The sequence below is a fragment of the Vidua chalybeata genome, chromosome 7 (assembly GCF_026979565.1).
Source record: "Vidua chalybeata isolate OUT-0048 chromosome 7, bVidCha1 merged haplotype, whole genome shotgun sequence".
In the NCBI taxonomy this organism is placed as follows: Eukaryota; Metazoa; Chordata; class Aves; order Passeriformes; family Viduidae; genus Vidua; species Vidua chalybeata.
The window spans coordinates 637193-653327 of record NC_071536.1 but is presented as its reverse complement, the minus strand read 5'-3'; the positions used below and the strand labels follow the sequence as shown (position 1 = coordinate 653327).

General features: G+C 54.8%; 1 protein-coding gene across 2 annotated transcripts in view; it reads right to left on the bottom strand.

Annotated features, from left to right (window-relative positions):
* COL18A1 (collagen type XVIII alpha 1 chain) overlaps nucleotides 1–15815 on the bottom strand; it is a 36056-nt gene extending 20241 nt beyond the window's left edge. For both annotated transcript variants that reach the window (XM_053947478.1, XM_053947479.1), the window contains exons 1-2: nucleotides 15729–15815; nucleotides 15176–15243 (exon numbers count right to left, since the gene is read on the bottom strand). In XM_053947478.1, coding sequence (XP_053803453.1) covers nucleotides 15176–15243; nucleotides 15729–15739 — 79 coding nt within the window. In that variant the 5' untranslated portion in view covers nucleotides 15740–15815. The remainder of the gene's footprint in view (nucleotides 1–15175; nucleotides 15244–15728) is intronic.
* Nucleotides 15816–16135: the final 320 nt, after the last annotated feature.

Below are 16135 nucleotides of genomic sequence, written 5' to 3'. Positions count from 1 at the left end.
TCCATGGCTCAAGAAGTGTCCCTGAGACAGAGTTTTGATGGGGAGGTGACAATTTTGGCTCCCCTTGGCTGTGTGTGACCAGAAAGGTCAGAGTGTGCTGTGGTCCAACAGAGTGGAGATCTCCACATGCCGGAGCTGATGCTCCAGTTTAAAAATATTCAGGAAAATCACCGAGACAAATGCTCAGATGTCCATTTTGCTTTATGCAACATTTCCCACGGTAGTTTTGAAGCAAAACAGGCAAGTTTTCCCCTGAAAATGGGAGTTGGCTGCTGCTGCCAGCAGCTCTCCCCGTGACCGATGCTGTTAGGGGCGCCTGCTGTAGAACAGCCCCCACCAATCCGCACAGGACACGGGTTTGTCCAGATGGCAGAGCTTCCATGTGGCCCCCTCCCAGAACTCCAGCACTTCCATCAGCCTGGGGAAGGAGCCAGGTGTCTGCCAACCTTCTCTCGAGTGTCCTGTCCTGACCTGACGGGCTTGGCTGCCCTGGGGCCAGGGTGCGGTGGCACCATTCCATGCAGGACTCCTTGGCACACCCGAGAGGGATAGGAGTAACTGCTGCTTCCATTGCCACTGGTGGGATGGAAAACCTTGGTGTTCCCAGAGCCTCTCCCCGCCCCAGAGCTGTGCAGCTTCCAGGGTTGGGAGCATCACATGCCCCCATGAGCTGCCAGGATTTGGGCAGCAGCACCCTGCTGAGGTACCCCAAGCATGTGCAGGCAGGATGCCCAGCCAAAGAAATTTCTGCTTCTCCCTCCTGCTGGAATTAGGCAGCTCATGACAGCAGAGTGGAGCAGCAATCCTGTGGGACACCCTCATTAAGTCAATGATCTTCATTTCGCTGCACACCTCCTCGCAAGCTCCTTGGGAAGGAGCCAGGGCTGGGGCATCCCCAGAAAGGGATTTCCAAATTAGGTGCCCTGAGGGTGGGCTGGTGGCAGAGGTGGCACTAGAGCATCTTGGTCCAGTGCAACCAGCTCTGCCACTGGCCAAGCAGCCAGGCAGGAAGGCACCAGCTTGTGAAATATTTTGGAGAAGTATTCCCCCAGGGAGAAGCCATGGCAGCTGGCTTGCTGGCAGAGTAGGGAGAACACCTTGGTTTTGCCTCCTCCAGGCTAAAGACTCCCTAAACCACTTTGCACACTCCATGAGATGCTGCTGTCAGCTTGCCATAACCTTGGACTTCTTGAAAAGCAAAACTGGACCCTCACCCTGGTCCCAGTTCCCTCCCAAAGAGGCTGACTGTATCTTTCCAAAACTGTCTGGCATCTGGTGCTGCAACATGGTTCCTCAGGAAAAGGGGGATTGGGCTGCCCTAAGAAGACACAGAGGGCTCAGTCCTGGGCCAGAAGAATAGAGGGGGGAAAAGGGGGGAAAGAGGGGGAAAGGGGAAAAGAGAGAAAAAACTAGAGGTGGGGGAAAAGAGTGGAGATGGGAGGAAAAGAAATTGGGGGAAGAAGGTGGGGGGAAAGAGAGTGGGGAGAAGAGAAAGGGAAAATGACAGAGAAGGAAGAGGGAAAGAAGAAAAGGGAAAAAAAGAGATTGGAGAAGTCAAGGAAAGAGTGGGAAGTGGAGGAAAATGTGTGGGGGAAGTGGAAGAAGTGGAAAATGAGAACAGGAAAGGAGAGAGAAGGAAAGAGAAAAGAGGGGAGAAAGGACAAAAGAGAGGAAAAAAGAAGAGGGGGAAAAGGGGGGGGAAGAAAGAGAAAAAAGAGAAGAAGGGGATGAGAAGGAGGAAAAGAGAGAAGGACAAGGCAAGAGGGGGGAAGGGGAGGGGAAGAAAAAGGAAAAAAGATGGAAGAAAAAAGACAAAAAGAGAGGAAAAAGAAGGAGAAGAAAGGAAACTGAAAAGAGAAAATAGGAGTAAAAATAGGTTAAAAAAAAAAAAGGGTGGGGAAGGGAAAATAGATAGAAATAGGAAAAAAGAGCCTGTCATCAAGACCTGCAGCTTTTCATCTGTGGTCAAAGCACACCGATGTTTCTCTCTGGGGTTGCTGTCCCTGCAGGATTTTGGGAGAGGACAGGGAGCCTGCCACAGCCCAGCTCAGCAATTCCTCCCGACCCCAAGGATCCCCCAGCAAGAGCCGGGCAGATGGACGGACAGGCAGAGGGACGGATGGATGGACAGCAGAGGGAGCCTCAGGCTGAGCAGAGCGCAGACGCTTCCTCAAGAAGACCCCACTTTGCTGGACACAGTCCTGAGATCACCGAGCTCCGGGCAGAGCCTGGGAGGGAGCAGGGGCGGGTACAGCCCTCCTGGAACCAGGGGAGGGGACTGCAGCATTCCTAAACATTTACTCATGGAGAGCCAGAAACATCCTCCCGGCAAATTCCTCGATAAGATAAACCGTGAAAATGTCACGACTGCCTGCGGGAGCCATCAAATAGCCCCAGGAGGGGAACAAGGATGGCCATGCCCAGAGCCCTGTCATTACCTGCATCCTCCTCCTCCTCCTCCAGAACTGAGTAGGGCTGGACAAGGCACAGCCAAGAGGTGCTGGTGTCCTACTCTGCCCCATCCACACGGACAAGCGGACAAGGCAGCAGAGAATTGTGGCCGGAGTGACTTTGGCCACCCTGTGAGGTTTCCTGGGGAGAATGGATGGTGGAGAGGGACCATCAATATTTGGGCACAGCCAAACCCAAGGGAGGTGTATAAAACACAAGGTGAGTTTGGGGTGAGCTGTAGCCCCCAGTCCCCCCTCATCCTGCCTCCTCTGGGGCTATGTCTCTGCTTCCAATCACTCACCTGCCCCCAAGAGCAACCAACAGCCTGGAGATAAGGCAGGGAAGGCAAGGGAAGGAATGCGACCCCCTGGATCATCCTCCTCCACGTTAATAAATCATCTTGCAGACTAATTGCTCCCTGGACAGGAGAAGACTCTGCTTCTCACCCCCCACCAAGGTTCTGGCTCAGCTGGGGAGCCCCAAATTTCAATTGAGTTCTTGGCATTCTTGTCTCGGCCTCGGGACAGGCAGTGGTGGAGGGTGTTGGTTGCCGTCTCCCTGAGGAACAGGGAGGAATGCATTCCCATTCCCAGGCACTTCTTTCCCCAAGGATACAGGGCAATCAATGCACCTGGCACCCCGGTTAGCATTGTTAGACAGATTATGTGTAGCTTGGAGGGTTTGTGATCCAACTTGATGCCATCCCAACCAGAGAATCAGAGGAGGACAAGGCACTCAGGTGGGGTACGTGTCCCCAGAGCTCAAACAAAGCTTTCCAAGCCAATGATGTCCCTTAACCATGCCAGGATTTTAACCCTCCAATGTGACAGAGAAACAAAGCACTGTCAGCAGGTAACCCAGCACCAGCTTTGAAGCCTATGCAAAAAAAGCTGGGAGTTGTCCATCCCCAGCTGTTTTCCAGGACTTCAGAAGCAAAGAAAACACCAATACAACTTAAAAACCTCAAATCACCAAACAAAATACAGAAGAGCTACCAAGCGATGTACCTGAAGCTACAACGGAGCATCACAGCCTCCACCCTGTGGAACAGCAGCTGTCCAGCCCCACCCAGGGATGCTGGGTGCCAGCTGGTGCGTGCTGCTGCAGCAGGCAACTGCCACAGCTCATGGATGCTTTATGGAGCCTTGCTATGGATTTTCAGGGAGGAAAACCACCTGGCAGGTTATTAATCTCATCCTCAACACAGCGTGTGGCAAACAGAATCCAAGCTCACACGCTTGCTGCAGGGCCAGGTGGTGAGGAACGCTATTTTCTTAAGGAATGGACAGGAAAAGGGGGATCGGGGAGGGGGGTTTGTTTTGGGATTTCAGCTGCAATCTCCAGCTCATCCAACCAGCCTGGCTCTTGTCAGCGCTGCCCTCCTGCAGTGCAGGGGACTTTGTTTGGCTTGGAAGCCCCCAGCTGTGCTCGTAATAAGACTCCGTGTCCTCTCTGTGGTCCTTCCACTTCTTTGCACTCCTCAGACAATAGTTCGCCTGTGCCGCTGACTTTGGCAGCATTTTCAAAGTTTTGGCTCTTTCCAAAGTTTCCTCTGCACCAGGCAGCCAACCTTGGCCATCGTGCTTTGTTGTCACATCCCATTGCATCTCATCCCGGGCTGTCTGCTGTCTGTGGGGCACCGTGCTCTGTGCTGGACCTCTTGGGCCCTCGAATTGGGGACATGTCAGGGAGAGGTGCCTGGCAGGCCCTTTGGGAGTGGATGCTGGGGTCATGAACAGCCTGGATAAGGGGCAGCTGGAAAAGGGAAAGCAGCACCCAGGCCTTGAACCCACCCAACTCCACACGTCCCAATGCCACAATGAGAAATCAATCAATTGAACGCCTTGAAATCAAGTTGAGCGATGAAAACTTGATATCAGCCAAGGCTGAAATCCCCCTTTCCCTGCCATGTCTCCACAAGTATTTAAGGAGGAAAACTTAGATCTTTTGAGAAAGTCCAAACAGCCTTGGAGATGGATAGTAAATGGGCCAAACAGGTGGGTGATCCTTTGCTGCTCCAAGCAAGCACTGGGGAAAGCCAGCAGGAGCTGGATGAAACCAGAACTCACATCATCCCTTTTCAACCAAGAACTAGAGCCAGTATTTGACCAATTATTCCTTTTTTCTACAAGTCACTTGGTTTTAAAGCAAAATACAACACAATAAACAGCTTTAATGCACTGAGGTTCACCACCTGTAATAGGAGAGGTGCCAAGAACAAGGAGGGGTGTAATTTGTGTCCCTGCTTGCATGGAGACAGCATATAGGCAGAGCTTGAAGACAGAGATTCCAAATCAGGCTTGCCCCCTCCTGAACACAGGGATGATACCACAGCCAGGCACCATCCCAGGCTTCAGCATTCCAAAGCAAAGCTGCTCAGCCCACCGGCACAATGCCATGAACCAAGGGCATCCCTGCAGCACAGCACCACCAAGATGGGTACCCACAAGCTGTTTCCTGGGATGATAAGGGGTTAAAAAAAAAATCCAAACCACACAAAAAAAGCCCAGCAGGCATGCCTGAAGGGGAGAATTAGAGAGAATAGGGCCATTTCTCAGCAAAGACTATGGCAACTTAAATAGAAAAGTAACATTACTCTCAAGACAGGGGCCCTTTCCCTTTACTCCTGCCCTACAATGTCACCATTGTTTTGCTGACAACTGTTAATTATCCCAAGCCCCACACACTGGTATTCCCCCGCCTTTAACCGGGAGGGATTTTGCAGCCACCGACCCTCTGACACTAGCAAAAATTCACATACCAGAGAGTTCAAATGGGGGGGCGGGCTGGGAAGGCTGAGCAGGCTTGCGGGGAGACGTCATTCACAGGGTCCATCCCAGGGTCCCGGGAGGCTGGGGCTGGGAAGGCACCTCTGGAGATTGGCAAATCCAAGCCCTGCTGAAGCAGGCTCGAGGCTCACCTGCTGGGTGCACAGGACCATGCCCAGGTGGGGTTTCAGCATCATCAGAGAAGGAGGACTCAGAGCCCCTTCAGAGCCTGAAGGGGCTCCAGGAGAGCTGGAGAGAGACTGGGGACAAGGGATGGAGGGACAGGACACAGGGAATGGCTTCCCAGTGCCAGAGGACAGGGATGGATGGGATATTGGGAAGAAATCCTCCCCAGCAGGGTGGGCAGGCCATGGCACAGGGTGCCCAGAGCAGCTGTGGCTGCCCCTGGATCCTTGGAAGTGTCCAAGGCCAGGTTGGACACTGGGGCTTGGAGCAGCCTGGGACAATGGAAGGTGTCCCTGGCCCTGGCAGGGGTGGGGACTGGATGAACTTTAAGGTTCCTTCCAACCTAAACCTGGCATTCTGGGATTTGGGATGGCTTTGTTCCTGATGGCCACGCTTTGGGTTCAGGGTGCCCCAAAAGTGAGGGGGTCTTTTCTCATATCACCATCCCAGATGAAAAAATATACACATCCCAAACATCCAAGTCTAAGCAGTGAATATTTTCTGGAAACAAACAAACAAACAAAAAACCAAAACCAACAAAACCCACATAAAAACAACCCCCCCAAAAATGATCCTATGGAAGCAGAGTTTCCCTCTCCTGTTTAAAAGTTCTAGGGAGCCAAGACCCCCAGGATGATACCCTGCAGGCTGCAGCTGTTCTACTGCAAGAGGATGGGGATGAGTCAAATCCATAATTTTTAATTTAAGGGATGGAGGAGTCACAGTCCCAACATTCCCTGCCTAACAGGAGTTCATCTTGGTGCCAGCCCCAGCTCAGATATGGTGATAAAAAAAAATCTGTAAACTGCCTCAAGATGGATTAAAACATTCCCATGGTCAAAATGTAGATTTTTTTTTTCTGCTTTTGCAGGCTGGTGCAGGAGCCAGAAAGCCCAGAAAAAGTGCAAAAAAAGCCCCTTTTTTTTCCTGCCACAGGCTACAAGCAGCATAGCCAAGGTCAGAACAAGGCAGAGGACACACACAGCCTCCAAAGGATCCAGCTACGAGCACCAGCTCCTCTGGCATCTACTTAAATATTGCTATTTTATTTTCTTCTGCATTTTAATTACACGATTGCAGAAGTTTCTTCCTAGTGGGCATGTTGGAAACCAGTTTTTCCTGCAGCAAAGCCAATTCCACAAATACTAGCAGTGACCTGTAAAGTTAAAAAAAAATCCCCATAAATCTTCCCTTCATTGTAGCAGCAGTGTCACTTGCCAGGCTGGGATTTTATTTTTTGTTGTTTTAAGCACCCAGGAGAAAAGAAAACGCTTCTAAAACCCCACTTAACCTGCTCCAGCTGCAGGGAAAAAAAAAAATCCCACGTAGGCAGGAGCTACGCTCTGGGACTCCGGGCAAGCTGCAGCCTGACTCCAGAGCACCCAGCTGGGATTTGGGGGAATGGACCCCCCTTCTCCCAGGCCCACAGCCTCACCAGCTTTAGCCAGCTCCTCATTAAAGTGTGGGGCCGTTTGCAGGGTGCAGAGCCTGAGCACTGAGGCTCCAGCAGTTCTGAGACAGCCTTGCCCTGGGACCAGCACCTCACTTTGGAGGATGCTGGAGGCTGCAGGAGCTCCTGGGGCTGCACTGGGAGCCAGCTCCTGGCCCCTCTCATCGCAACAGCAAGGATTAAACCCAGACTGTGCTCTCCAAACCCCTTTTGGCTCCTTTGCACCCCGCACTTGGGAACATCAGAGTTCAGTGGGATGGGGGGAACAGCAAAGCTTGCACGGCCCTTGGGAGAAGCCCTGGCTGGCCACTTCAGAAGGAAAGAAGGCAGAAGAAAGCCCGGAAAGGGGCCACCGGGAAAGCAGAGGAAAGGCTGAAAAAGACTGAAGTGGAACAATGTTATCAGGCAGCTGTGCCACGGATGTGGGGGCTCTGGATGCACAGCACCCACTGGGAGGCACCCCTCAGATGTTTGGGTGCTGAGCTCTGGCACTGGCTGCACACGGGCAGGGAGACTCCACCAGTAACACCTGGAGGCAAACGGGGGCCATCAGGTGATGGAGCAGCAGCAGAGAGATAAAAAGATTAAATAGCTGAATGAAGGGGGGTATTTTTGCTCCTGACCCAAACAGACACATTTTTACTGGTGCTGCTGCTGTTTACTGCTGTTGCTGCCCCGAGGCCAGAGGGGTGTCAGGGGTTAACAGCCACCCCTACACAGCTGGAACTGAGGGAGGGATGTCCTGGGAGACCCAGGTGCTGGGATACAGGGGATGTAGTGGGAGACCAGAGCCCTGGGAGGCAAGGAATGTTCTGGGAGGGAGATCAGAGCATTGGGATCAGGGGATGCACTGGGAGACCCATTTTCACTGTGAGAGGCAGATTTACAGCGACACAGGCTGTCCCACGGTGCTGGTGTGGAGCATCCCACTCCAGTGTGGTCCCCAAACCAGGCCTGGTGTCCTTCCTGGGGCAGAAGTGCTTCACCAGAGGCCCACCCACCCCTGGGGTGGAACAAATATCCACAAGCCTGTTCCACCACCGGTATTCTCAGTTCCCCAGCCGCTGGGTTGATGTTGGGCACCAGGAGCCGCTGGCAGAGCCCGGGGCAGGCACAAGGAGCGGGACCAGAGCCCAGCCCACCTCTGGGGCTGCCCGGCCAGACACATGCAGGCCACCAGGCCAGGATGGAGTGGAACCTCGCCAATGTCCGCCCGCACTGAGGGTTAATCCCGTTGCTGGGACACCCGCGGGAAGAAATACAACACTTGTCGGATTAGAGTCTAGACGGGCTGACCTTTCCCTCTGCCGCCGAGGTGAAACCGGCTGAAAATCAGGCCCGTTGGCTAAAAGGAGGGATTTTTGTCGCTGTTTAGGTGTTTCATTTTGTCGCTGTTCAGGTGTTAGGCTTTGTTTCAGATGGGAGCCAAAGAGGGAGGGACATCGCTGTCGCTGAAAGAGTCATTTCACTACCTGCCGCCGGAGAGGGTTGTGCAGGAGCCGGAGCCGGCCCGGGGCTCAAAACCTGCTGCCAAACCCGAGCTTTGCCCAGCAACTCGGCTGACAAAAGAGCCTTTCATGAGAGGGGACGATGTCAACTCCGCAATTAGCAGGGGAAAAGAAGAAAGAGACGAAGGAAGATTATTACCTCCAGCAGTTGCCTCTGGGGGCCCCTCTCCAGTGGCTTCCTTAACTCTTTCGGCTGAGCCCAAGGAGAATGTGGGAAAGGAGCCATCAGTGTCAGCATCAGCCAAGGGCTGGCTGGAGCCGGGCTGGCAGCCCGGCCTTGAAGGATGCCATGAGGATTCCCATCCCCCTGGCACCCAGAGGGAGCCAGGCCCACGACCCCATTGCATCCTAGCTGGGAGGGAACTGTCTGATATCTCCATCCAGCCCAGCACCAGGAGAATCCTGGTGGGATTAGACTCTGATCAAGAGCCCAGCTCAGCCCACTGGGTACCACACACAGGCATGGGGGATGCCAGGACACACACACACTCTCCGCCTTCTTGGCCTGACATCCCCATCTCCCCACCAAAAAGATGTGCCCAGAGCAGCTCTAGAAGTAACAACTGGTTAATGAAATCCTGAAGTCTGAGCCACTTGGGATAGTGGAAGGTGTTCCTGCCCATGGCAGGGGGTGGAACGAGACAGGCTTTGAGGTCCATTCCAAGCCAAACCATTCAAAGAATCTACAGTAAAAGCCAAAAATCACAGACGTGCTGCTGTCACACACCTCTCTCTCCGCCCACAGTGCCTGGGGCTGGCACTTCCTCTCCCACGTTGATATCCGATGGGACTTAGTGCTCCCTGGAATCATTGCAGGTTTCTACTCCACCAACTCCCACCTGAGTGGGAGTACCCACTCAGTACCCCCCCTGAGATCCAGCTCCCAGAACGACAGGGTGCTTCTCCAGTTTGGGACACAGCTGGGGAGATGCTGGCATCACTGATAGGGTTGTACGATGTGTCCAGGGGTTCCATGTCACCCACATGTCCCAGGTCCCCAGGCCCCTCTGGAAAGCATTTTGGGACCCCAGAGGAAGGAATAAGCTGTACAGATGCCTTCCCACCATGCCACAAGTGAGCACCACAAGCTTATCTGGGGATTATCAAAAAGTTGCTGTTTATCAACAATCTCCAACTCCATTAAGTTATAGACTAGTGAGGAGGGTGTAAAAGAATAAATTGGTTTGATTACTGTGTTTTCCAAAGGGAAGGCAAGTGGCTAAATTAGGAATTATAAACTCAGAGGTAGCTTCAAGGACCATTGGGCTCTCAGAGATTTATGCCAGTGGTGACAGCGGGAAGAGCGTGAGGATGGTAATGCTGGGTTCCAGGCGCTCCAACTCCTATTCCTACCCTGGATTGTTTGAGCAGACTCCCACAACCTGGGGACAAGGTCAGAGGAACAGCCAGATCTTACAGTCCCCAGGGGAGGAGGAAACAGCAAGCTAAGCTTGAGAATAAAATAAAACTACTATAAAATCCACTAATGACCAATTTCCATCTTAGAAAAGGGCTGGGAAGCGATGCCAAAAAAAAACCCAATAAAAATTCTGCAAAAGCAACCTTTTTAAGACACGGGATGTTCCGGACCAGATGTTGCTTGCTGAGAAAGCCCCAGTGCTGGGGCTGCTGCTGCCAAACGGCGCTGCCGGTCAGAGCCAGGAGCACAGCAAGCCTCTGGAGCCTTGACCCTCAAGCAGCCCCAGCCCACAGCCCAGGGGGTGTCAGTGTCCTGCTTCATTCCAACACTCCTTAGGAGGTCAAAGCCATCCACCCCTTCACTCCCAAAGGGCTAATTAACCACGCTTACACCTTGAAGGTGTGGAGGCAATGCCAGAGCCTCTGGTAGCTGTACAAATTTCAAAACCATTTTCTAAACCTGTTTAGCTCCTTGTGCTTCAATGATATCTTTGGCAACGAGCTCCCCAGGCTAACTAAGTCCGACACCAACAGCCACACACACTGCTGCTACCACGTGCCTTCCTCCACCCACAAAGTCAGGGACTTCTCCCCGATGCCCAGGATTTAAGGGGACTTAGCACCAGCTGAAATCATCGCAGGTTTCCCCCGCACCACCTCCCGCCCATCAGCAGGAATGGGCACATCCTCCCGAGGGCAGCAGCAGCGCTGCTCCACACACATCGCTACCCAAATGATGAGGAATGTGTCTGGAGGACACAAGAGCCAGGCAGAGAGCCCCCACAGCTGGCAGAGAGGAAGCTGGGACATGGGGTAAGGAGGAACTCATCCAACATGGAACCTCACTGCGTGGGTTGGGTGGGAAGGAACCTTAAAGTCCCACCTCCTGCCGTGGGCAGGGACACCTTCCACCATCCCAGGCTGCTCCAAACCCCGTCCAACCCAGCCTTGGACAGTTCTAGGGATCCAGGGGCAGCCACAGCTGCTCTCATCAGCCTGTACCAGTGCCATGACACCTTCAGAGGGAAGAATTTCTTCCTAACATGCAAGACATTGTCTCCAGGCTTGCACACTCAGAGAGACTGCAGCATGCTCTTGGAAAGGACTCCTCTCCAATGCTTTCCCAAATGTCATCAGATACAACAGAAGAATCATTAGAGTGTTTTATTAATCCCATACCTCTGGGCTGCTGATATACATCAATACTTAATCCCAGATGTCTCCTTCAGTACTTTGAACTCTCTACTGAAATGCCAGAATTAATTCTTTTCTTGGTAAACTATCAGGAGTTTGGGAAAAAGACAGTGCGCTGGCTGGGATTGTTATTCCAGGGTTTAGAGCATCATCCCTAACAGTAATGACAGGCCAGAGTGGTGCAGAAGAGACGTGGTGTCCCTGTCACAGAATATGGGGTGGGTTGGAAGGGACACCAAATCTCACCTTGTTCTACCCCCTGCCATGGACAGGGACATCTTTCACTCTTCCAAGGTGCTCCAAGCCCATCCAACCTGGCCTAGAACACTTCCAGGAATCCAGGGGTAGCCACAGCTTCTCTGGGCACCCTGTGCCAGGGCCTCACAGGGAAGAATTCCTTCCCAATATTCCATCCAACCTTCCCCTCTATCAGTGTGAAGACATTTACCCTTGGCCTGTCACTCCAGGCTCATGTAAAAAGTCTCTCTCCCTCTTTTATATCAGAGGATGCAGCCTTGGATGAGTCCTTTCCCCTGGCTCCACATGCTCCTGCCTCCTCATAAAAAAGTGGTGACAACCCCCCAAGAGCAAAGCCAGTTTCCCATCTGCACAGTTTTTTCTGCTCAGGGAGTTTTTAAGCCATGCAGTGACGCTTGAAGCAGGATTGCAAAATGTTTTCTCCAGGGGCTTGGATTTGCTGCTTAACAGCACCCAAGTTTTGTCGCCATAAACACTGGAAGGAGAGGTTAGTCCAGCTGCAGGCCAAAATAAATAGGGAACAGTGTCACTGAGAGGCTGCTCTTCAGAGCAAAAAAAAAAAAAAAACCCTGCTTCTCCAGAATATGGAAGTGTATGGGCAGGGTTTTCTAGTGGCCACAGGGAAGAGCAGCTCTCCAACCCTCCAGGGACACGCAGCAGTGGGGAGAGAGCTCCCAGGCACTCATGCCGCTGGGCCAGTAGACACCACATGGAAACCTAAAAGCAAGGCAAGAGCTCTGGGAGAATGGATGCTGTGGAAGGACCAAGTTCAGGTACAGAGCTGGGGAAGTAATGGAAAAATTAGGGCTTGAAAAGGTTGTGGGCTTCAATGGAAGCAAGCTCCTGCCAGAGAGCACAGCCACTCTGCAGGATTACTCAGTCTCTTTTTAAACCTAATTTCCAGCCCTAAAGCACCACCCAAGCATAGCTACTCCATTCCTGCTGCCACCTCCTTGGGACAGGCAGGAGGGATGGGATCCACCTGCCAGGATGATGGACCAGGAACTCAGAGATGCTGCAGGGAGATGCCCACAGCCTTGTCTCCTTCCAGCTGCCGGCAGCCTGGGCAGCTCCCTCTCCCCAGGAGCTCCCACGGCACAGATAAGGTTTTGCAAACAGCAGTCCTGCCAGCTGATAAGGAGGTGAAGAGCCTAAGGAGCTTCTGGAGCACAGCATCCTCCCCAGCTCCTCCAGCCCCTGCTGGGAACCTCAGCGGTCAAACGACACTCAGTGGTCAGAGCTGAGAGGTGCCAGCCCTGCCCAAGCCAAAGCCACGATGCTGGGTGCTGCCCACAGCCAATTCCCTCATGTCTTTTGAAGAAATTCCTAAAATAATGCTAGGAAAGCTCTGATCCCCCTGTCTAACACCACCAGGTGCTGACAGCAGAGCAGTTGTGCCACAGGCTGTAAATCACTTTGCACAGCGATTGCTTGTGGGGAATCCCAGCCAGAAGGACCCACAGCCCACTGGGGATGGAAATTATCAGGAATGAGCCTCTCAACCTGCAGCTCCAGCACCTGTTGTCCATAACAGTGGGAGAAGGCAGCTTGAATTCCCAGGGGCTGACTGCACCCTCAGCAGCAGCACAGCAGAGAGCTGGGGCTGCTTTTGGGGCTCCTCCCAACCCCAAATTGAAGCACAGAAGTTCAGTGTGAGAGAAGATAACAGAATCGTGGAAGCATTACAGTTGGAAAAGACCTCCAAGATCATCAGATCTCACCCAGCACAGCCAGTTCCACCATTAAACCATGTCTCCAAGAGCCACATCTACACATTTTTCAAACACTTCCAGGGATAGTGATTCCATCACTTCCCTGGGCAGTCTGTTCCAATGCATGATTGCTTCTATCACCAGAAGTGGCCTGGCCAGCAGATCACCCCTATCCAGGGACCTGGCACAGGATTGCCCCCCCAGAATGGGGATTTTCCCAGCGTCTGACCCCACCCATGCTTGAGGTCACTCATAGACCTATTTGTGATTCCCCCCACACTCGCCAGACCAGACCTGTGGCAGCATCCTCACGCTACTCCTCATGGCTATGTGCCCTTCCTGAGGAATCCCAGAGATCCAGTGATAAGAGGCCAGCACAGCTTGGGTCAGCTAAGCCCCCAAATTTGCAAGGCAGGCAGATAAACAGTAAGGTTATCTCCATGCCAGGACAGCCTTTGGAGCAAACATTCCCCAGAAGCCATCACAAAGGCAGGCTGGCAGAACAGGCCCTGCAGTCCTTGGACATTGAACCAAGGGAAGGGGGGGAAGAAAAAAAAGAAGAGAATGAAAAGAAGCCACACCAACCCACTGAATTCCTTTAAAACCCGATCTGCAGCCTGCCTTTGGGAGACAGCCAAGTCAGCTGGGTGAGACGGGCACCTCCCTGCCAGTGGTGACCGGCGCCGGCTGCATTCCCCCAGCACACATCCCCTCTGCATGCCCTGGGGAACCTCCTGGGGGCCCCCAGTGTGGCTTCCCAAAGCTGGAGGATGCACCTCCAGCAGCGGGTCCTGGCCAGCCCTGAGTGCCCAAGGATGCTGATGGGAGAGGATGGGAAGGGCATGGATAACTCTGAGTACACACTATTAAAGCAGTGCCCAGCCCTCCAGCTCAGCTTGGCTGCACTGGACAGTCTCCAGGGACCTAAAATAGCCAATTCAGGATTTCACATGGGAACGATGTTCCCATGTCTGCAGATCTCCAAGGGGAGCTTTGTTCCTGCGGTCCCTGGGGAGGCACCCACGCCACTGAAAGCGGCATCATAAATGCAGCCCAGGGCACTTGGAGAGCTTCTCCTAGCGTTCCCAGACGAGCTCTGGGAGTGCTGGGCATCCCCGCTGCCCCAGCCAGCCTCTTTCCCTCCACAGCTGACCCTACTGCCCACAGAACAGTGCCAGAGCTGTTCCTAGATGACACAAAGCCTTGCTCCAGTAAATAATCCACCAATTTCACGGCCGACTTGCAGTTTGCCTGTACCTGGGGATGCCACTAACAGAAACGTCATGCCCAGCCTGGGACAGCAGAGAGGGACACAAGTGATGCTTCACACCATGCTGGCACAAGACGAAGACCAGACCACTACCCCAGAGAAAATCCACTCTATCCTTGTTTTTGGATTGTCACTTGCAGCTCAGTGGCTTTGGCAGTTGGGGTTCCTGGGATCCAAGTGGGGGCTCTCTGTGCCAGCAGTGGTTGTTCCTGCCTCCAGGCACTGGGCACGCATCCAGAGACCGGCTGCAAGGGTAGGAGGGCTTTCATCCCGCCTGGCAGCCGGCAGGAAGCTTTCCTGTCAGGGAGGTAAAGTTCACCAGAAACACAGGCAGTAGGAGAACCGGCTCATGTGCCTCGTGGGGAAAGAAGGGTTGGAGAGCTGAGTCAGCACTGAATTCCCCTCTCCCGGCACACCAGCAGCTTGAGAAGTGGGATGTTACAGGGAGCCCCTGAAGGCAGGGAAAAGCCCAGAAGAGTATGGGAGGTGTTGCATCCCCAGGGCATACGCTCGAGGCTCCCGACCACTCATAACACTTCCAAGGACATGCAGCCACAGGGAGGATTCGTGAAGAAAACGCTAACATATGGAGCACAGCCACTTTGGGGCAACGCCATCCTGCCTGTCCCACAGCCAGCACGGACCTGACAAACCACTCCCCTCCCAGGGAACTGCAGTCAAGGATTTCCCCAGCATCCCTGGCCGCTGATGGGATGGAGCACACGGGACCCCCTGGCTCGGGAGCCACAAGAGATGCGGCCATTGAAGGAATCACCCTCAGCTTCGGGAATCAAAACTGCGCGCAGCATTTGGCTGGAGAGGAGACTCCAGTCCCCATTCCTGCTGGGGAGAGCCTCCCAGGCGATGGGGGGCTTCAGGACAGGGAGGAGGTATAGAACCCTGGGTACGGCGGCAGGCACTCCCTTCCCCAGCATCCCGCAGCACCCCGTGCACGTTACCCGGCTCCTGGGAAGCAGCGGGGACCAGCAGGACAAAGAGCCCGAGCAGCAGCCGCGGTGGGGGGCACCTGAGGGAAGGGAAGGGGAGAGAGAGGTTACCCACCCTCCTGCCGAATGTGGGGCGCCCCCCGGCCTCCAGCCCCACCCCGAGGTCCTCCCACGGTCACAGCCGGGACCCCCAGCCCCGGCGGCTTCAGGGTCCTGGTACCCCCCCAGCCCCTCGTGTGCACCGGCTTCCCGCGCTACTCGTGCCTCCCAGCCCGGCAGCTTCCCGGTGCTGGTGCCAGCCTTCCCCGGTGTCCCCGCGGTACCGGTGTTCCTGGAGTCCCGCCATGGTTACACCGAGGACCCCCCGCCCCCCAGGGTCCTCGTTTTCCCTCCCCGGCGGCTCCCTCCCTCGTCCTGTGTCAGGGTCCCGGTGCCTCCCTCCCCAGTGGCTCCAGATTCCCGGCGCCGCCTCTCCACGGCGGCTCCGTGCTTCCCGCACTACCTGTGCCCCCCCCATCCCCGACGGCTCCAGGGGCCCGGTGCGCTCCGCAGCCCCGGCGCTCACCCCGTGCGCATGGTGCCCGCTCAGCGCCGGCAGCGCAGCTCGGCTCGGCTCGGCTCGGCTCGGCTCGGCTCGGCTCGGCTCGGCTCGGCTCGGCTCGGCTCGGCTCGGCTCGGCTCGGCTCGGCGCGCGGGATCGGCACGGCTCGGCTCAGCTCGACTCGGCTCGGCTCGAAGCGGCGGGATCGGCACGGCCTGGGGGGCGGGGAGGGGAGGGGAGGGGCGGCAGGGCCGGCCCGCCCCGGGCGGGTGAGCCGGGGCCGGGGCTCAGCCCGCCCCCGGCGGGTGAGCCGGGGCCGGGGCTCAGCCCGCCCCCAGCCCCCGGGGCCGGGACTCTCACAGCCGGCGGTCTCCTGCAGGGGTCGGGGGCACTCCCCGGGAATGGGTGAGTGGGAGAGGCACAGCTCTTCT